We start from the raw sequence: 23,016 nt of genomic DNA, 5'->3' as shown, positions 1-23,016 counted from the left end.
TGATACAACGTCATTGAATTATCATACGATGAATAATCTGCTGATTGTGCAGTTCTTTTGTTCTTGATTGCATTGTAGATCTTAGCCTGAAAGTCTTGGTAGAGTGTGATGAGTTGAAAGTAACTGCAGATGCTGCTTTGTACCGAAGATAGACACAAAATGTTGGAGTAACCCAGCGGGTCAGGCAGCATCTCTGCAGTAAATGGACGGGTGACTTTTCGGGTCGGAACCATTCTTCAGACTCGAGTAGTGTGAAGAAGGGTTCTGACCCAAACCATCCTTTTTCTCTAGAGATGCTGCTTGACCTGCTAAGTTACTGCAGCACTTTGTGTCTAGTCTTGGTTTAGACATTTGGTTTTGTGTTGATTTAAATGGCGATTATGCTAGATTCAAATGGTGTCATTCCGAATGACTTTTCGGCCCTGCTTCCATACTCGTCTCAATCCTCCAGCTGGGCAGTTTTCTTGTTATATCATATCTAATTGCATATTGTAAGGTATGATGGAAATGTAGAAAATGGCACCGGATGAGTCGACGCTTGTTCTTTGAGAACTTTAATGTATTTTGCTTAATTTAGTATTGAGCAATGAAATGTTGAATAAAAGTAAAATAAATGGAGACTTGGGTGTTCATGATTCACAAGAATGACAGAACATCTTGAAATACTGGATGGTCTATTTGCATCTCCTCCTGCCAAATATTATAATATATTTGAACTTCTTTGATTAACTTTCCTCACATAGTCTGTTGAACCATTAGTCAGTTTGAAAATCTGTAAATTCATAACACTAAATTCAAGAGTTTATTAAGTTATGTGTGGTGACTTAGTTTAGTTTTAGTTTAGCATTCATTTAACTTGCCAATTATTTTAGTCCAGGAATTGAACACCTTTATCTTCAGATACAGTAAACCATGTAGCAAACTATCCAGTGGACAATCTATTGATTTACTTTTAAATTCAGTAATCCTTCATGCTTCTTGTTAATAGGATTGCTGCAGAGGATTTACTTTTTTACCTTGTTACTTGTTCACTTTAACTTTTTTCTTTGTGATCTCGTTAATTTTGAACCTGACATTTTTGAAAAGCTGACTAGTCATTGCTGAAAAATCTCTATTTCAATCTACCAGCTCACCAAGATTTTTTTAAATCGGGCAAAAAAAAATCCAGTATTGGTGTTGTGGCTTTCATAGTTTTTGGATGTCATGTGGGCCTTTTAGCCACTCAAGCCGTTTGTAGTTAATATAGTTGAATGTATGGAAATCTGTTTGCAAACAACAAGGATCCATAAACAGCAATGTGATGGTGACAAAGGTTAACTCTATTGATGTTGTTAGGATAAATTTGGCCACCTTACTGGGAATAATAAATCCTCTGCTGTACTTTTAACAGAATGTTTTGGGATCTCTTTGGTTTACCTGCAAGAGTTTTCAGAATCTTCATTTCACTTCTCAAATGAAAGAGTACAGTGCACTGATGTCAGCTCAATTTATTTTGCTTGAGTCTGGTCTTTGGGTGCTATCTATTCACCATATTTGACGAATGTAACAATTGAAAAATGAGGAAGACTGGAACCTTGTGCTCAGATAAATTAAAGTATTTTCTTTGGTCATTCTTTAGAAACCACAACTTTTTCCAAAAAAAGGCTCGAAAAGAGACTGCTGGCTATTTTCCCCAGTAATTGGTGCTAGTAACTACAAGTTGTTAATGTCCTTCCCTCTTTTGATCACCCTGCTATAGAAGGTAATACATTTGTGAAATTTGGGCAGGTGACTAGGAAATAATTTTAAAATAAATCTATCTGAACTAGAATTTCAAAAAAAGAAACCTTGATGTAATCATCTCCAGGATTAATACCCGTTCAAACTGGTGTATCCTGTGCATGTTAAGCACAACAGAAATCGGCAGTAATGATTCTTAAGTGGATTAGCTGACCATTAAGAAAGTTCAGCATATGGTTTTGGAGCTTTTTTTAAAAACCAAAGTTCTAATATTTTTCAGGATCACAGTTGCTTCGTGAACTGAAGAAGATGGATGATAAGGCACTTTTGGTGGAAGTTCAACTGTTAGAGAGCAAGACATATCATGCACTGAGTAATTTGCCAAAGGCACGAGCTGCTCTGACCTCAGCGCGAACAACTGCAAATGCCATCTATTGTCCACCAAAACTACAAGCCGCACTCGATATGCAGTCAGGTATAGATTGTCTCATATTTAGTTGCTTTTGCATAAAATAGGACAGCTGAGATCTTGAGATTAAGATTTTTTTTTTTTTAAGTTCTAATTAAATGAATTTAAATATATTAAGTGTGAGTGAGCAGCTTTATGGAATTTTAGTTTGGCTGCATTTATATTATTGCATGTAGTTCTGGACGCCCTAATACAGGAATAAACCAGTGAATGTAATTGTATTAAAATGACGTTGGTACTTCCATGTAGATAAAAGAACATCAGAGACTTGCATTTTACATATGTTTATGAATTTTAAATTTGGCCTGGCGTTGAAAGTAAATTTTAGATTGCCGCATCGCCAGTGTCCTTTTGAACATTTGTGCCTGCATGCTTTCTTTCCTTTTTCTGAAGCTGGTGATCCTTTGCAGTTCACGGGCAAAGGGGGAATTACTTGTATCTCGCCAACTACCTGACCACCTGTGAACATCATCTACTGCCCCCTTTGCATTAAGGACTATCAACTGCATCCTTTTATTCTTCATATTTTCCTCTGTTTAGAATTGCTGAAACCTCATAACCACACCAATTTGTGAAATAAAATATAAAATGTTTGGCTCACCTGGTCATTGTTAGCCAGATAAGTCATGAAGCAATTTGAGAATGATTATGATTGATTTCTAATGTGGTTAAATTTATTACAATTAGGAGTAATACTGGTTAGGGTTCCCTATGCCTATTCCTTTCGTACATATTTGAACGATAGGAAATGTGTTGATCCAGCCAAGAAAATAAGTATGACTTAAAATGACCTTTTTAAAATTTTCCTTTAATGTGTGTTGCTTCTACATATAGGTATTATCCATGCTGCTGAAGAGAAGGATTGGAAGACTGCATATTCTTACTTTTACGAGGCATTCGAAGGCTATGACTCTATTGATAGCCCTAAAGCTATTACAGCATTGAAATATATGCTACTCTGCAAAATCATGTTAAATACGTAAGTTTGAACAGTTTTGCTCCGTTGATTATGCAGAAGTAGTATTGTATCTTGGGGAACAATACTGTCAATTGAATTTTAATGGTCTAGTTTTTATAGGGTAGCTGTGGGCGTAGTTAGGCTCAAACCCAAACGGGTTGGTGTCGTAAGTTGAATGTATAAAACATGATCTCTTGTGATTTAAAAAAAACCCAATTTCTGTAATCTAATTCTAATCCATTCTCTTTGAAGTGGCCATGTCCTAAACATTTTATTGTTAGGCTGGAGATGGGGTTCATGTTCATTTGCAGCAAATGCCTTTAGTGAACATAGCTGAAGCCACTTCATTAAAAGCACCATGATACTTAGTGTATGTTATAGTCTTCTGAAAGAAGAAAGTTGATCAAATGTATAATTAATGGCAACCTAATTAATGAATATATTCCATTTGATTATACTCAAATCACAGGTAGGACAAAATTCCATATTTAAAAATCTAAAACTGTTGAGAAAATAGGGATGGTGCAGTGTCGGTGCAGTGGAGCAGTTGTAGAATTGCTACCTTACAGCGCCAGAGACCCACGTTCGATCCTGTTTACTGATGCTGTTTGTACAGAATTTGTATGTCCTCCCTGTGTCTGGGTTTTGTCCAAATGCTCCAGTTTTCCCCCACATTCCAAAGATGTGCAAGTTTGTAGGTTGGCTTCTGTAAATTGTCCCTAGTGTGTAGGATAGAACTAGTGTATGGGTGACCGCAGGCCGGTGTGGACTCAGTGGGTCGAAGGGCTTGTTTCCACGCTGTATCTCTAAACTCAAAGTACCTTGAGGAGAGAAAAACTGACTTGGAGGATAATTTTAGTGATTAATTTTTGTCTCGGAAATGCATATTCTTGTTCAATTTATTTTAATCATCTATGATCAAACATCAATTTTCTTTGTGATCTTGAATAGATCTACAAACTTCAGCTCTGGACTTTCTTTCCACAGACATATTCAAGATTATGAAGAAAACCTGTTTGATCACATTTAATTAAAATAAATTGCATAAGAATCGCGCGTTTAGGAATATTCTGCAGAATTGCTGTGCATCTCAGACTACAACGATGGAGAGTTTTATTGTGGGACTTGCGTATTCTTTTGATTGTTGTAATAGGATAAATTACAAGGCAGTTTATAATAAATGCATTTGTTTTCCTTTCAGGCCAGAGGATGTGCATATATTAGTGAGTGGGAAGCTTGCTCTCCGATATGCTGGACGACAGGTAATATAATTATTTGGTTTCATTCAAGGCAGTGAATGAGAGGAAAGGATGGATTCCCTGTGTAGATTTTGTGTGTTTCCCACAGATACATTAATATCCTGTCTCCATTTCCAATGAGCCGGGAAAAAAATGGTTTAATATTTGAGGATCAACTTTAATGGGTAACCATGGCTTATTATATTTGCAGATATAAGGTGGAATTCTCAACAAACATTTGCTAGGTGGCTTGTCTGACTAATTTTATGGGTTTCAGCATGTGAATATGAAGTAAAATGTGAATATGAAGTAAAATGAACAGTTTTCTGGCTATTTCCTTTTCCAGCATAAAGCATGTTTAACTATGTAGATGTGACTGGAGGCTGAGAAACAAATTACACAACTTGAATTTCAAGAAAGTTTGAATAGTTTCTCACTTAACAAATAACAACAAGAAAGAATAAAATAATGTCAATGCATGGATTGAACATTCAGGATATTGAACTGAGAAAGAGAGTACGTTCTTGGTCTTAAAGTACAGTTTAGATGCAGAACAAGCTTGAAATAGTTAATATTTTGTACAAAAATGCACATGGATGGTCGTAAAATATAGTTTTTTTTAATATCCCCATATTTTATTTATTTTGCTTTGACTAATGATTATCTTTTAATTTATCTTCAGACTGATTCACTAAAATGTGTAGCTCGAGCAAGCAAGAATCGGTCTCTGGCAGATTTTGAAAAGGTAGGCTGACTAAAAGGTAATAAGATATTTCACTATCTGTCAGTATTAACCATAAGATGTAGCAGAATTAACCGTTCAGCCCATCGAGTCTGTTCCACCATTCGTTCATGGCTGAACAATTTTTCCCCCCTGACCCTATTCTCCTGCCTTCTCCCTGTAAACCTTTTGACACCCTTACTAATCAAGAATCTTTCAATCTCTGTTTTAAAAATACGCAATGGCTTGGCTTCCACTGTCGTCTGTAGCAATGAAATCCACAGATTCACCACCTCATCTTTTTAAAGCTATGTCCTTTTATTCTGAGACTGTGCCCTCTGGTCCTAGACATCGTCTCCGCATCCACTATATCCTTTCATTATTTGGTAGGCTTCAATGAGATTGCCCTCAACCTTCTAAACTCCAGCAAGCACAGGCCCAGGGCCATCAAACACTCCGTAGCACATCTTTCCTCAAATATGGGGCCCAAAACTACTCAATAGACAATAGGTGCAGGAGTAGGCCATTCAGCCCTTCGAGCCAGCACCGCCATTCAATGCAATCATGGCTGATCACTCTCAATCAGTACCCCGTTCCTGCCTTCTCCCCATACCCCCTCACTCCGCTATCCTTAAGAGCTCTATCCAGCTCTCTTGAAAGCATCCAACGAACTGGCCTCCACTGCCTTCTGAGGCAGAGAATTCCACACCTTCACCACTCTCTGACTGAAAAAGTTCTTCCTCATCTCCGTTCTAAATGGCCTACCCCTTATTCTTAAACTGTGGCTCCTTGTTCTGGACTCTCCCAACATTGGGAACATGTTTCCTGCCTCTAATGTGTCCAATCCCCTAATTATCTTATATGTTTCAATAAGATCCCCCCTCATCCTTCTAAATTCCATGTATACAAGCCTAATTGCTCCAGCCTCACAATAACACAGGACAGGATGGACTAAAATGCAGTTCCTAAAAATGGAGAGGTGGATTACAAAGCGCAGAAACTTGCATCAGACATGCACGGATCACTAGTTTGACAGCAGCTGAATGCCATTCCATGGTAGTGAAGGTTGGACAGTGTGCAGAAGGTTTATCGACTACATGGTCTCTGAGATGATCAATAAAAGTTATTCTGTGATCATTAAGTCCATACCAATAATATGCAAGACCAGTATCCATTCCCCCACCCTTAAGTCATATCCCTGCATATTTTTTCCATTTTGATACTTGTCACTGCCTTTCCGAATGCTACAATTGAATTTGCCTCCACGTCTACTCCTGGCAGTACATTTGTGACCATAAACACGAATCCTCTCCTTGTAAAATTCTTATTTCATTTTTGGTTCTTTTTCCAATCACAATGTGAAATATGTCATGTTTTGTTTAAAATATTACTGCTTTCATTAATCACAGTTAATTATCCCATCATCTGGTGGTTGTGGGTTTGAAAAATGTGCACTGTGGTGGAATTGGGTAAATATGTCAAATGGTTTTGCATTTAAATATGGGGAAAGAGTATGTATGAATTAACTAGATAGATGTTTGAAGCATTCATGATGTAGAGAATATCCATCCAAACAACACAATTATGACTCTTCCCCACAGATAACAAGCATCTGTAAAATGATAGGTTAAAAAGAAAATGTTTTGTTCTAACTTAACGGATTTAATTTCTTTAAATGCTATCTTGCAAAAGAAAAGTAGGAACTTCAAATTTGCTTGTTGTGAATATTAATTTTACAGTTGGTGTGTACTGACTACTGTAAGTGTCTTTTTGATTTGCAGGCTTTAACAGATTTCCAAGCAGAACTACGAGATGATCCAATTATAACCACGCATTTGGCAAAACTATATGATAACTTACTGGAGCAGAATCTTATCAGAGTGATTGAGCCTTTCTCCAGAGTTCAGGTAGAATTGCAAGAAGTGGGAATGAAATATAGATTCCATAGTATTGTATGCATATCAGGTTTGGAATCCCTCCTGAAATCAATTTTAATTGGCTTTTGAGGCACTGCAATATTGACTCGTCAGTATTGCACAAGTTGATATTTATGGTTTATTTTGCAGTGGACTGATATCGAAAACTTAAATATAGGGATTGGTTTGTAAACTCAGTGACATCAGTCTGAACCGCATGCCCCTTTAACACACACTCTGACACAATGTTCACATCTGCACATTTACAACTCAAACGGTTGGCCCGATGCACAGTTCTTAGGGTAGGTTTTCCTCTTCACTCGATCTTTGCTGCGGATTCTCGGGGTTGACGTGTAGTTTCCTAGCTCAGTAACTGTTAAGCTCTCCGAGGCCGCTGCTCCTCAGTCTCTGATCCCTGGATTCGGATTCATTTCATCTTTGTTCTTACATGACCCTCTACACAATTAATTCCAGACCTTGTGTGTCCCTATTTCCACAACAGATTTCACAAGCCAAACCAATCGTGCCTTGGCTTGGAACAATAAACTGCAGTGTACCAAGAGATCTAACAAATTGTTCATTAGTTACTCAGATTAAAAACTCCACAGACACAATTTGGAATCATGTTGATCTTTTTGGAAATTTACAGGGTATTTTGGTAGATTAAGTTGTTTTCCCACCATCCTGGAAACAAGTAAGTCCAGTGACTGATGCAAGTTTTCGCAGTCAGTAATTTTGCCTGTCTGCCTGCAACTCGACTGCAAATTTTTGAAATTCCTTCAGCAATTTGAGGTAGTGACATGAATAAGAGCATAAGTAGTAGAAATAGGAGACGGCCTGCTTTATCATTCATTTAAATCATTGGCTAATCTTTTACCTTGGCATTATTTTCTTGGACAAACTCTTATTGTTTGCTTAACATCTTAATAAAAAGCTGTTGATCTTTGTCTTAAGTATAGATTTTTTTTTTAGATTTAGAGATACAGCGCGGAAACAGCCCCTACGGCCCACCGAGTCCGCGCCGCCCAGCGATCCCCGCACACTAACACTAACCTACACACACTAGGGACAATTTTTACATATTACCCAGTCAATTAACCTACATACCTGTACGTCTTTGGAGTGTGGGAGGAAACCGAAGATCTCGGAGAAAACCCACGCAGGTCACGGGGAGAACGTACAAACTCCGTACAGACAGCGCCCGTAGTCAGGATCGAACCTGAGTCTCCGGCGTTGTATTCGCTGTAAGGCAGCAACTCTACCGCTGCGCCACCATGCCGCCCTTCACGGTCTTGAGGTGAGTGTCCATAGCCCTCATGGAATGAGAATTTCAAAGTTAACCACCTTCTTGATGATGGAATTTCTTCTCATTTTTTTGTCCTGAATATACAATCTTACCTTTAGACTATAAACCCCCCTAGCTCTAGACACCATATGGAATGAATGGTCAAATGCCATACATATTTTTTCAAAAGACTCAAAATACTGGAGTAACTCAGTGGGTCTGCCATCATCTCTAGAAAACATGGATAGGTGACATTTCAGGTGAGGACCCTTCTTCAGACTAATTCTTCAGGTCAAAAATATTTTGTACACTTCAGTGAGATCACCTCTATCTTAATACAAATGCACCATTCCAAAAATTAGTTTGGTGAACTAGTTTGACTGCGCTTAATTGCAAGAATTTTTTTTCTCGGGTAGGCAGACTTGATAAGTATGCAGTATGTCAGATTGTGGTCTCTGAGGTACCATATATAATTTGAGCAAGACAATGCTATTATATTGAAATATATGTTCAGTAAAGGCCAACTTTCCCCCTCCCTGAGCATTGTTTATGCTTTTTAAATGCAAAATAGAACATTCTTACTACTTCTACATGAAATTCTCTATTTGGTGGTTGACTCCTGAAGTGTTCCACCCATGAAACATCATCAGCATTAAGTACTAATAATGGCAGCTACTTATTGACCAGACAGCTTGGAGAGGAAATATTTTGGTATGCCCAAATTGTGAAGAGACAGATGAACCCACCTGGTCATCATAAAAATGATTATTAGCAGGAGGATTTCCTAACTAGTGTATAAATTCACATATGATGCATTATATGTCAATAGAATAGGCATTATATTTCAATAGATTAGCAATGTCTTGCTCAAATTATATATGGTACTTCAGAGACCGCAATCTGACATACTTCATACATATCAAGTCTCCCTACCCGAGAAAAAAAATTATTGCAATTAAGTGCAGCCAAACTAGTTCACCAAACTAATTTTTGGAATGGTGCATTTGTATTAAGATATTAAGATAGAGGTGATCTCACTGAAGTGTACAAAATATTTTTGACCTGAAGAATTAGTCTGAAGAAGGGTGCTCACCTGAAATGTTACCTATCCATGTTTTCCAGAGATGATGGCAGACCCACTGAGTTACTCCAGTATTTTGAGTCTTTTGAAAAAATATGTATGGCATTTTACATTTCATTCCATAGGGTGTCTCGAGCTAGGGGGTTTATAGTCTAAAGGTAAAGGTTGTATATTCAGGACAAAAATTAGAAGAAATATCATCATCAAGAACGTGGTTAACTTTGAAATTCTCATTCCATGAGGGCTGTGGACACTCACCTTAAGACTATACTTAAGACAAAGATCAACAGCTTTTATTAAGATGTTACCCAAGAATAAATGTTTTTTAGCAATTAAAATATTTGAATTGTCATTGATTATGTCTGCTGTTTGACTATTAAAATTGTATGGCAATATCATCAATGTTCAGTGAAAAGATACATTTGATTATACTGTGCAGATAAAATTGTGCTAATTAGTAAAATGGCTACAAGCTGGGGGGTTTTCCTAGCCCAGCCTTTTGAATGACAACCTGAGAAAATGTTATTTCTTTATCTTACAGATAGAGCACATAGCAGGCATTATAAAACTATCCAAGGTAAGTGATAACCAATACTTAAACATTGCAGAGAAAGATATGTATGTTGTTGTTCATCTGACACTAATTTTTAAAAATGCAATTTTTCTTTACTTAGTATCATTCTTTGCTAGGAGGAATGAGCACTCCAGTTCCAATCCAGGTTTGCATACATAATCCTGGTAAAAATTTCAGTCCACTGCTTTGGGTTTTATCTGTCTCCGGGCAGAAATGAGCAAACAAGAAGCTGGGGACAAATACTGTGGTGAACGAGAGCAAGTTTAGTAGACGGGCCATCAAAGAGAGAGGGAAGTGCAGTGGTTTAAGTTGCATTTATTTTGATGCAAGAGACTTAACAGGAAAGGCAGATGAACTCAAGAAGTGGACTGGCTCAGGGGGCTGGGATATTATAGCCATAACAGAAACCTGGCTGGGTGAAGAACAGGACTGATAGCTCAGTATTCTAGGGTACAGATGCTCTAGGTGTGATAGAGGCATGGATAAGAGAGGGCGGTGCAGTTGCCTTTTTGATGAGGGTGGACATAAAAACGTGTTTGGGGAGGATTGTCTTGAGGGATCGTCTAGTGAGGCTAGATGGAATGGTTTTAAAAGTTCGATAGCAAGGGGCATTGTAGTACTGATGGGGTGAAGGACAAAGCTGGCAATTTTAGAGGACTACTAGACCAAGTGGACCTGTTGGGCCCAAGCCTCTCCTGCATTGGTGCAGCATCCTCTCCTCCCTCCCCTCCCCCCCCCTGCCCTCCCCCTCACTCCCCCCTCCCCTCCCCCTCACTCCTCCTCTCCTCTCCCCATCTCCCATCTCCCCCCTCCCCTCTTCCCCCCTCCCTCCCTCCCAACCCCCCTTCCCCTCCCCCCAATCCCCTCCCCCCAATCCATCCCCCTCAACCCCCCTTATCCTCTCTCCTCGACCCCTCCCTCCCTAGGAGATAGATTTAGACTCTAAAATCTGAATAACTTTTAAAATATAACACCGATTTCAATTAAACATCTTCCATTAGCACCAGAAGACTTCATGAACAGAAATACAGAGGCTACACTACAAGATGCAAATCACTGGTTAGCTGCAAAAATAGATTGGTCAGGTTACAGTTTGCCAAGAAGTACTTAAAAGAGCAATCACAGTTCTGGAAAAAGGTCTTGTGGATAGATGAGACAAAGATTAACTTATATCAAAGTGATGGCAAGTGCAAAGTATGGAGGAGAGAAGGAAATGCCCAAGATCCAAAGCATACCACCTAATCTGTGAAACACGGTGGTGGGGGTGTTATGGCCTGGGCATGTATGGCTGCTGTAGGTACAGTCTCACTTATCGTCATTGATGATATAATTGCTGATGGTAGTAGCATAATGAATTTTGAAGTGTATAGACACATCCAATTTGCTCAAGTTCAAACAAATGCCTCAAAACTAATTGGCCGGCAGTTCATTCTACAGCAAGTCAATGATCCCAAACATACTGCTAAAGCAACAAAGGAGTTTTTCAAAGCTAAAAAAATGGTAAATTCTTGAGTGGCCAAGTCAATCACCCGATCTGAACCCAATTGAGCATGCCTTTTATATGCTGAAGAGAAAACTGAAGGGGACTAGTCCCCAAAACAAGCATCAGCTAACTATGGCTGCAATACAGGCCTGGCAGAGCATCACCCGAGAAGACACCTTATTCCTTGCAGCATTGAAGATATGAGGGTTGATATTATAGAGGTGAATAAATCACGAGGGAAGCAGATGAGGTGAATACATTGTCTTTTTCCCAGAGAAAGGGTAGTCTCAAACTAGAGGACATAGGTTTATGGTGAGAGGGGAAAGATTTAAAAGGGACCTCAGAGGCAACTTCCTGACACAAGCGATGGTGCATATTAGGAATGAGTTGCCAGAGAACTTGGTTAAGGCAGGTATAATAACATTTAGTAGACATTTGGACAGGTAAGTGGATAGGAAAAGTTTATGGGATATGGGCCAAGCGTGGGCAAATGGAACTTGTTTTACCTTGGTAAACACAAACAAGTTGGTCCAAAGGGCTTGTTTGTGTGTTGTATTACTCTGACTCTAATTTCTTCGCTAAACAAATTATTTGAACCTGTAATAAAACCATTAAATAAAGAGAATTATTTGCAGTATCTTAGGATCTCTATTTTAATCTGTTGTCAATGTTTTCTGGATACAATAAAACAAGTAAGTTTCAGCATTAACTGACATCCTTTATCCTGTGAGCACAACTTTCAAAAATAAAACTCTTATCTCTTGTTCTAGAACTGAAGGTCTTGTTATTGATTACTGCTGGAAAAAGATGTAATTTTGGCAAGATTGACCCAAGTATTTTTTATAATGTGGCAGCTTACTTCATAATTGCTTTTCACTTTATTTTTAAACAAATCAAATGAGATATGCCTATGTCTTCCTGTCCTTGCTGCTATACTCTTTCAAAAGAGATAAAGGTGCCCTGCGTCAGAAATCAATGGGAAAACATTTCAATAACAAATTAACGATTAATTTCCTTGCAATTCAAGAGAGTGTGTATAACCTGTATACTGTTTGTGTCATTTATAACCGGTGGTCCAGTTATTGACTTACAGTTTAAATCACAAATTTGATAGAGCCACTTGCAGATCAGTTTTCCATTTTTGCCTAAATATATTAGGAGCTGGATCTTTATTTTAGGATAGAGTATCAACAGCACAAGCATTGTGGACCTGTTCCTGTGCTGTACTTACCTGTTCAATTTATGCTAATTCATAAAATTAAACAAAACTAACAGATTTTTGATAATATAGTTGAGACATGTTTAATAATGTAGAAATCTTTTGAATCATTTAAAGGCTATATATCCTTCGAATTGATGGTCGAAAATAACTTCTGTCCCATTTGCAAAACTTGACCGCCCATGAAGTTAACAAAAGTATTATCATCAAGCTACTGATCTTCTCAATCTGTCAATGGTCCTTATGATTTATTGACTGAATTTAAAATTCCAGTTAAACCAAGAAGGAAAGAAACAGAGCTGTGAATCCTTAAGTTTGTGTATTTGGGGGAAAAAACGTGTGCTAGCACAATCGCTGAGTATATTCAAACGCAGATTGAACAACGTTGGGTATTAAGGGAACTGAAGGATGTGAGGATAGAAGAAAGTGGAATAGTAAAAGATCAATTATGATTTATGGAATGCAGAGCAGAATTGTGGGGTTTATTGTAACCCCAGAAAATTTTGCTAAAGTATCATGGTTGTCGCTGGATAAGTATAACATAGAACTAAATTTTAACACCATACTGTTATTTTAGGGTGACGTGGAAAGAAAACTCTCCCAAATGATCTTGGATAAGAAGTTTCATGGTAAGTGTAGAGCTGTGTCAGTGCTGAGCAAATGAGAAGTTAAATCATAGTTTATAACAGTTCTTTTTGTGTCTTTATAAAAATCATTGTTGACTCTGCAAACAGTAACCAAACATATTTTCCATAGAATTGATACAACTTAGTCTAACCACAATAGCCATTTACAATTGGATATCTTGATGAAACAGTATATTTCCTTGTGGGTAAACGTCATGGTCAAATATAGCTTTTTTTTTTGTGATTTTATTTGATGCTTGCTTAGATGTACAAAAAAATCTGCATTTATGCAGTAGTAATTAAAATATGATAAAATTAAAATGTTTAACTAGTCATACTGGGTTTATGCTTGCATCTTTTCCTTATGCTTATTTCAGGTATTCTAGACCAAGGCGAGGGAGTCCTCATTGTGTTTGATGAGCCTCCAGTAGACAAAACATATGAAACTGCGCTTGAAACAATCCAGAATATGAGTAAAGTAGTGGACTCTCTCTACAACAAGGCAAAAAAACTGACATAGGTAGGTGTAATGTAATGAAAGGAACAGAGTACCTAAACAAAAAAATTCGGGGACAGTTGATACAGCTGCATTCATGTGACAATATCCGTAACCTTTGATACTCAAGACGACATTAGTATGGACACTTCAATTATAAATTTGTGTACTTGCATTTATTTTGGAAATTATTTGCAAACTTGTCTCCATGTAAATGCGCATTTGGTTAACAGTAACTGCAGTGCAGATGTCTCAACCTCGATGATCTGTGTCACAGGAAATCTAATCAAAGCCAACCTTGGGTCTTTACTTCTCAAATTGCTGCACATTTGGTGTTTCTTTGATTTATATTTCATGGAGACAGAGCTCAAATCTTTAAAATAAAGAACATTTCTGTCTGTTTGCCTTAATCAAATTAAAGCCTATGTTCTGGCCTTTTGTCAATCTAAAGCTTGCTATTTTGCCTTGTTGCGATTACACTTAATTTTCATTCCATGACTACTTGTTTTGGATGATCAATAGATTTCTTGCTTCTCAAAAAAGGTGCTGAGCTGCAATTCATGGAGTGGTATTTGCTTCTTTGTCTCCCTTTCAATTGTCTATAAGTCCAGCAAGGGACTAGTGGGGTACCGCAAGGCTCGGTGCTGGGACCGCAGCTATTTACAAAATACATTAATGACTTGGATGAAGGGATTAAAAGTAACATTAGCAAATTTGCAGATGACAAAGCTGGGTGGCAGTGTGAGGTGGATGCTATGAGGATGCAGGGTGACTTGGACAGGTTGTGTGAGTGGGCAGATGCAGTTTAATGTCGATAAATGTGAGGTTCCACTTTGGTGGTAAGGACAGGAAGGCAGATTATTATCTGAATGGTGTCAAGTTAGGAAAAGGGGAAGTACAACGAGATCTGGGTGCCCTAGTTCATCAGTCACTGAAAGGAAGCATGCAGGCACAGCAGGCAGTGAAGAAAGCTAATGGAATGTTGGCCTTCATAACAAGAGGAGTTAAGTATAGGAGCAAAGAGGTCCTTCTGCAGCTGTACAGGGCCCTAGTGAGACCACACCTGGAGTATTGTGTGCAGTTTTGGTCTCCAAATTTGAGGAAGGACATTCTTACTATTGAGGGAGTGCAGTGTAGGTTCACGAGGTTAATTCCCGGAATGGCGGGACTCGTATGTTGAAAGACTAGAGCGACTGGGCTTGTATACTCTGGAATTTAGAAGGATGAGAGGGGATCTTATTGAAACATATAAGATTATTAAGGGATTGGACACATTAGAGGCAGAAAACATGTTCCTGATGTTGGGGGAGTCCCGAACCAGGGGCCACAGTTTAAGAATAAGGGGTAGGCCATTTAGAACGGAGATGAGGAAAAACCTTTTCACTCAGAGTTGTGAAGCTGTGGAACTCTGTCTCAGAAGGCAGTGGAGGCCAATTCCCTGGATGCTTTCAAGAGAGAGCTAGATAGAGCTCTTAATGATAGCGGAGTCAAGGGATATGGGGAGAAGGCAGGAACGGGGTACTGATTATGGATGATCAGCCATGATCATGGTGAATGGCAGTGCTGGCTCGAAGGGCCGAATGGCCTACTCCTGCACCTATTGTCTATTGTCTGCTGAGAAGTAATTGATGAGCATCAAAATCCATTAATGATGAATCCTCGTGTTGCTTTCAAGAATTATTTAACCTTTTTAAGACACAATGTAGTTGTGTTTCTGGATTTGGCCCTTCACTGGCAAAATTATTCATATTAAGTACTGAATTAAATGAACATTGCAAAGATTACTTTTCTATTAGAATTGCTAGTTTAAAAAAAAAAAAAAGTTATGCGCCTTGTGAATGCAAAACACCTAATTCTAGATTCATGAGGAATTGTAAAAACATCGTCATCAAATAAATTATGTTTTTGATATTGTGGGCCCCTTTGGATCACCTGGCCAGTTCAAAGTCTGAAATATTTTCAAAGTCACAAAATGTTCCCATGGCTGGTTTATTGGTACACTTTTAAACCAGGCTTTAATGGTGGCTTACTTTGTTTGTAAGGGAGACCATTGTTAATGCACAGCTCATTAGAGTAAATTAATTTGATTGCTTTATATGATCGCTGACCTTTTTTCAAAATATCCCCCTTCGGTGAAGATTGAAGAAATCGGTGATTAGAATCATTCACAATCCTTGCATATTTTCCTATTCTGACTGAAATAGAACCTGATTTACTACTTGTGCAGGGATGTGTTTTTTTCCTCTTCTTTATTTTCATTAGAATATTTTTGTCAACTGTTTTCTAGTGTTTTTGGTTAGTGTAGACAAGTCATATTTTCTCCACAGATCAAACAAAATCCCAAAATGGAAATTAAAAAATTGCAGAGGTTGTGAAGGAACCTGGAATGAAACGTCGAATGTCTCTTTTCGCAGATTCTGCCTGGTCTTTTGAGTTTTCTGTTTTGTATTCCGAAGATGGAAACATGATGTGACCATTTTCCACCAACTTAAATTTTCATGGCCATCAAAATGATTTCTGTAAATAATTGTTACTTGGTAGTGCAAAATATATTTTTTCCTGTTTGAAGTAACCAGCCTCCATGTATTAAAACCCAATTATATTTGTTTATGTTCCCTTCTGCTTATCAACTGACTACTCTGTTGATATTATCGAGAACATTGACCATTATTTGTAGAATTTCTGAATGAACTTTTTATCAACTTTTGTGAAATTATTCCGTCCTAAAAAATTGTCTTTGCCAGAGCTACAGCATAAAAAGGGGCACTTTGACCTACCAAATCCACACTGGCCATCAACTGTCCACTTACACTAATCATACATTAATCCAATTTTTTTAATACTTCCCACATTTTCATCAATTCCCCCAGATTCTATTCCTCGCTGTACACGGGACAATTTACAGTGGCCAATTGACCAGCGAAATGCAAGTCTTTAGGATGTGGGGGAAACCCATGCAGTCACAGAGAGATCATGCAGATGCCACACAACAGCTCTGCTAGCTGCTCCATTCTGCCATACAATCATTTGATCTTAGTTGATTGCTACTCTCTTTGGTTGAAAGCTTCAGGACAAATCTTACCAGAATTCTGCCAATCGTTAAGTTTTATTGCCCAGGAACTAATTACTTTGTAATGTTATATAGGGAAAAAAACTCATTTGCAGTATTCACTCACTGTTGTATGTAGCAGAAAATTGAAACTAGTACAGTTATCAGTTTTTAATTTCAAGTTCTACGAACCAACTTATTTTTGAGCTTGGATTCTATACCAAGCTTGTGTTTTGAACCAATGGTTTGCATAAACTGATATGATGGAATACCTTTTCAAGCATTCCAATGATCATTTTAACTGCATTTTAGTACCTAAATTATCATGGAACTCGGCAGTAAATTGAAAATATTATGTGGCAGTGGATATTGTGGGGGGTTTTTCTGACTTCAAAGACACGTTACAGATTTAGTTAAAATTGGAGAAGTCTTCAACCAAAAACTAACTCTGAACTTTGGGTGTGGGTTTGTTGGATGACTCTGTCGCTCTGAAAATTGTCCACGGCAACATTTGTAGTAGCGGTTGGCTGACAAAGAAATACAGTTTTTACTTTAAAAATTTAAGTAATGCTACCAAACTTGCTACCAAACTCGGTAGCAAGTTTGGATAGTCTTTACGTAGGCAGCTGTAAAATATATTGTGGACCACTATCAACATTATTTTTATGATAAAGCCCATTGATTCTCATCCATAGTTTTAAGCCTTGGAAATAAATGTAATTATCCTGTCAAGTTTCTACAATGACATTTCCATTCATAACTATTGGTAAGCGAAAGAATATTCCACAACCTTGGTATTCACAGCAGAGAAAGACCGATGTCCAAACTAGCCAACAGATTTTTCTGCCTCCTGGCTTGGTCGCAGTCTTGTGGTTTCTGGCTCATCAGTTGCCTATTCATTACTTTTTAATTGTGTCTCCGTCTATTAACCCTGCTGGGTTAATTATGAGTATAATTCTGGTAATATTCTGAGTGAAAATAAGTTCATAAGTTCTAGGAGCACGATAAGCCGTTCAGCCCATCGTCCACTCCGCTATTCAATCATGGATGATCTAATCTTTCCTTCTCAACCCCTATTCTCCTGCCTTCTCCCCATAACCCTCTGACGCCCTTACTAATCAAAAATGTGTAAATCTCTGCGTTAAAAATACCCATTGACTTGGCCTCCTCCAAAGCCATCTGCAGGAGAAAAAAAAACTTATTTCTCCTTTAATACTTTCTATAAACTTAAATCTATGTCCATTAGTTAATGGCCTCCCTCCTGTTCGCTCTGTCTAGCATTACAATTTTATGCGCAATTACATTTGCCGAGATCCAGGGGCCTGCTTGTTAATTTCAAACTGAATTTGAGCATGTACACAGGCTATCGTCAAATCTTAAGCAAAATGTTTGAACAGTGACTCTTGAGTTAGAATCTTGTATGTGCACACATGCATAATACACCTACAAGATTCCAACTCAAGACTCCCTGCTCACAAATTATTCTAAACCATTCCACACATTTATATTTTAGTCGATGTCACCTGCTGTACTGAACATTCAGTTTTGGATAACATTTTTAAAATCTTCGGGTCAACGGTTGAATTCAACGGTTACTCGGTTTGCATAGTTCTACATAGATACATAGATTTATTTCAAAAAGGCATTAACAGTATCAATTATCAATTTAAAAAACCATTTTTTTCCTGACAAAAATGCTAAAATAGTTAAAAGGACACAAAGTGCTGGAGTAACTCAACAGGTCAGGCAGCATCCATGGAGAAAATGGATAGTTACCGTTTTGGGTCTCGTCAGGCACCACAATGTAAAGCCTTGGCATAGAGTTCTTTCATCTTGTGTTTTCACCCCCCCCCCCCCCCCCCACCTCTCTTATTCTGACACAGAAAGATCAATCTTAACAGAGGCCTTGCCTTTACACCCCTCCACTTCAATGAGTTCTGGGTCCATCATGATATAGAGCTCCTTCAGTACTTTGTAGAAGATTGCATAGATTTTTAAAACCTATGCAAACTTATAAAAAAATTTGCCTTCATTCTCAGACTAGCTATTCTTCAGTTTTAGCAAAATGTGTTCAGATATTTGTTTTCCTTCAACAGAGAACGACTTTGATCCGGAGAGTTGGAGTGTGTGACAGAAGAGAGTGGAGCTTGGAGAAATGCTAGGATTTTTTCAGTGTGTCCTACTTTCAGTCTGAAAGTTTTTAAATCCCTTGTCAAACTCATTCTGTTCAGAACAAGTTTGTTCCAGTTTGATGTAGCCTTTGCCCAGCAGATTGTCAGGGGGTGGCATGACATTTTTAAAAAATCCTTTTGTCAAATTTTGTCCTACTTGTCATTCTCTTGAGGGTTCAACTAAACCCTTGCTTTGTTAGACCCGGAGGTTTTTGGTTGACCATTGACCCATGCTGTCTCTATGGACCTGGCTGACATCACACTGCTTTTGACCTGACTTGTTTTCCAACAGTTTCCTAAACATGCCGTCATTGTTTTGGTTCTTGCCATCAATATCAAATGTACAAAAGGTTCTCGCTAACCAACAATTATCAGGTATATCTGATGTTCAGATGAGTTCATAAATAAAGAAGAAAACTTTTTTTTCAAAGTGTGTGTGCTTTTTTAAAAAAAATTCTAAGTTAGCAAGGAGAAAAAGTGCAAAAACTAAATTCATTACTGGAACTCCTGGATACTAAAGAATATTATCTTCTCTTTTCCATAGATGTTTAAATATTTTAACTAGAAATGTTACAGATGAGTTGTTGGTAGCATACATATTTTCTGCAAATGAATTTCTTGGGGAGGTGGGTGGGAGGGGAAGAGGAGAAAGAATATTTCTTTTCGAACATCAGTATTGGCACTGTAAATTTATTCGCTGAAATGTGTGTGGAGTTGGATAAAACTAAGTTACAAATGTTAAATCAGTATCTTAAAGGAGGAGATTTGCACAAAAACCTGCTGGAGTCGCCTTTTTGAATTCACTACCACTTTTGGCTAGTAAAATTTGTAAATGGGGAAAGGGAATATTTTCAAAGAAGGATCCAGAAGTTTTTAAAAGGCTAGTAATTTGAAGTAGATTTAAACCTAGTTTTCATGGTCACTAGAGTATGACACATACTTAGTGACATTGTGCAGAGTCACTAGGCTCCTTTTGGAATTAGCTATGATAGAACCTGCATGTTAATCAGTTGCAACTGGACCTTCGTCCATAATCATTTATGGTAACACAAAATGTATTCAGTTGCATAAGATTCTGAAAATTAATTTCTGGATTTCATTAATAAGCCGCTGGATTGATTCAGAACACAATGTTCTTTCTGCAGTCTTAACTGTAGATGTGGATGCAATTGGATTATGTTAATATAAAATAGGTTGCTTTTGTAATGTCAAAAGCAAAAGATAAATTGTTTCCAGTTAGTTACACTGAATGACTGAAGGTTACGTCAACAAGGACTTGGTTTTTTTTCTCAGTAATTTTATTGCAGTAAGTGATTTGCTCCCCACTGTGAGATAAGTAATTTTTGATGCTTTGATGTAAACTGCTTTAATTCATGCAAACTACTGCCAGTTTGATCAGTTTACTTTTTGGAGCACACTTGTGTGACTATGATTGCTCCACGTTTCAAAACTGAATCTCTGCAAAATTAACAATAACTTTAACTGATTCTAATCCTTTATAGCGTTCCTGACTGAATGACGAGATAAATGGAAAACTGCATTTCCGCACCTTCCCATGAGAGGCATTCAGTTCTACCATATTTTCACTTGCAGCATGTGGTGTGGTTACTTGTATGGGACCCTCACCTCAGTGCGCAATGGAATAGAAGGATATTTAGCCAAAAACTACCAGGAGCAAGTACATTGAACTTCAGTGCCTCAAACACAATGCTCTTGCTTGCTTCCAGATTTACACACCATAACTGGGAATTGTATGGATTTGTAATGTTTGGAGAGATAAGAAGTGTCTGTCTTGAGAAGCTTCATTATCCCAAAGAAAAATTATTGTTATTTCACAGCTAATTTTGTACTGGAGTATCTGATTCTTTAATAATCCAATCCAATTGATTAATGATTTGTTATTTAACAAATCAAGATTAAGTAGATTTTTAAAGATTTTTGTTTGCTAAAGCTGCTTCAATGATTTGCTGTGTGTGGTGATCACCAAGTAATTTATAGTTTGGTGCAGGTGTATCTTGTTTATATTTTTGGGAGGGTTTTTAAGCTTGAATGCAGTTTTCATGGTGCTACATTTGATTGATCTGACTTAGAATGTGCGGGTTTTGTGCATGATCTCTTCCATTAACTGCACCTCTTTTAATATATTTATTATATCTGAAATATTGGATGATGTTGAGGATGTTGACATTTCCACAATTAATAAACTCCATCTTTGATCTGGTGCATTTTAAGAGTTTTTAATTATCTGAATGCCTAGCAACTTGTATGATGTTCATATTGAGTTGTTGGTGTACTCATTACTAAATAATGGTTTCTTCTTCAGATTTGAACCAGAAGTGAGAGCATGCCGTGCTTGTACTCTTGACCAAACAGTTCTTCTGTTTCCATTCTGCAGAGGAGGTCCATTTTTCTCTTTTGGGATGGCAGTTGACTTTCCTCTACCATGCTACTAAATTGTTCTGTCTTAAGTTGCCTTAAGGTTTTGTAGTATTAATTTTATTTTTACTTCTCTCGTTTTTGTGAGAGTTGGACAGGGTGATGATTGAATGTTTTAGTATTTTTTCTAAAAAGTTGTCATGTGCATGCTACTCTTGGTGATTGAAACTAGCATTATTTTGAAGAGAGCCTTCAATGGGTCATCTTTGTGTTGTGTATCCTAACCATCGTTCTCCACAGTTCCGTTGTCGTCTTTTAAAGTGTTAGTGAAATTCATAGGTCTTTATCACATGATTTGCCTTCATCCAAGGTAAATTTGGAATTTGAGAATCTTACACCATTCAACCAAACTCATCCACACCGACCAATGGACACTCCCTTTTAACGCTGTCCTGTATTAATCCCATCTCGCAGTACTTGGTCTAAAGCCTCCTATGCCTAAGCATTTCAAGTGCTCATCTTGATATTTAGTTGCTGTCCCAGACCGAGCTTCAATCACTCACTCACTCGAGCAGTGCATTCTAGCTATTTGGCCACTCCCTGGATGGAAAAGATCCTCCTCGTGTCCCCACTAAATCTCTTCGTTACTATAAATCCATATCTTCTAGTTTTATTTAACTGTGGGAGGGAAAGCTTCCTGCAGACTATCGTGTCTATACTTATGATTTTTATATACCTTGATCAAGTCACCTATTATCTCTGCTCCAGGGAGGACCGATCTTCTTTCTCTAATCTCTTCCCATAAATGAACTGCTCCATTCCAGGCAACATGATGGTGAATCTCCTTTCAGTCTACTTGAGCTAGCCTTGGAAGACCTCTACATCTAATGTTAAGTAATGCTTCACTCAGCCTTTGAATAAATGACTGGTATGTTAAGTACTTGTTCATTTGATTTGGGAGTTTGAGGCCTATCTATTGTATGTAGATGAATCTCCTTTAGGAATACTTTGGCTTTACTCATTCATGGAGACTCATTCTGGGATTCATGGAGACTTGGTAGATTGGATTCAAAATGTAGCTTGAGTATAGAAGACCTGAGTAGAGTGGTTATTCTGACTGGAAGTCTGTGCCAAATGAATGCCATCCAGGTTTGTCCAACCTCTTATTGCTAATGCCCTCTATTCTAGGCAGCATCCTGATGAACCTCTTCTGCACCCTGACCAAAGCCTCAACATCTTGTGATTGGGTTTTGCTCTGATGCTCCACCTTCCTCCCACATAACAAAGACATGCTGGCTGATAGTTGATTACTTTGAATTGCTATAATTGTAGATTGGTGATGGGTGTTTTACTTTTTGTTGACACCTGAATTGTAAGATGGGCATCAACATTTCGGGTTGGGAACCTTCAGAGGTCTGACAGGGGGAGGGGGGAACGACAGTCATTCCAAAGGGGAATGTTGGAGGCTGATGGGTGACCTTAGAGGTTGATAAAACTGAGATCGAGATAAAGTACATGATCTTTTTCTCCAGAGACTCGGACAAATTTAAGGTGAGAAACTTAAGACATTTCATGGGTAAGTTTTTCCACATGAAGATGGTGAATATCATGAATGTACTGCCAGAAGAGGCGGTG

The 23,016-nt window shown here is 38.0% G+C and overlaps 1 protein-coding gene across 3 annotated transcripts in view; it reads left to right on the top strand.

Annotated features, from left to right (window-relative positions):
* Positions 1-22,233, top strand: part of LOC144607816 (26S proteasome non-ATPase regulatory subunit 11) — a 52,646-nt gene extending 30,413 nt beyond the window's left edge. The window contains exons 6-14 of one of the 3 annotated variants that reach the window (XM_078424930.1): positions 2,000-2,194; positions 3,023-3,167; positions 4,348-4,408; positions 5,067-5,129; positions 6,887-7,012; positions 9,929-9,964; positions 13,241-13,292; positions 13,667-13,809; positions 21,329-22,233. In XM_078424930.1, the coding sequence (XP_078281056.1) occupies positions 2,000-2,194; positions 3,023-3,167; positions 4,348-4,408; positions 5,067-5,129; positions 6,887-7,012; positions 9,929-9,964; positions 13,241-13,292; positions 13,667-13,809 (821 nt within the window). In that variant the 3' untranslated portion in view covers positions 21,329-22,233. Of the gene's footprint in view, positions 1-1,999; positions 2,195-3,022; positions 3,168-4,347; positions 4,409-5,066; positions 5,130-6,886; positions 7,013-9,928; positions 9,965-13,240; positions 13,293-13,666; positions 13,810-18,930; positions 19,436-20,507; positions 21,242-21,328 lie in introns of those variants that run through there. The other 2 variants (XM_078424929.1, XM_078424928.1) reach the window with 2 other exon arrangements.
* The last annotated feature ends 783 nt before the right edge of the window (positions 22,234-23,016 follow it).

The sequence above is a fragment of the Rhinoraja longicauda genome, chromosome 29 (genome assembly GCF_053455715.1).
Source record: "Rhinoraja longicauda isolate Sanriku21f chromosome 29, sRhiLon1.1, whole genome shotgun sequence".
NCBI lineage: Eukaryota > Metazoa > Chordata > Chondrichthyes > Rajiformes > Arhynchobatidae > Rhinoraja > Rhinoraja longicauda.
The sequence above is the reverse complement of the archived record's forward strand: the minus strand, read 5'-3'. Positions and strand labels throughout refer to the sequence as shown.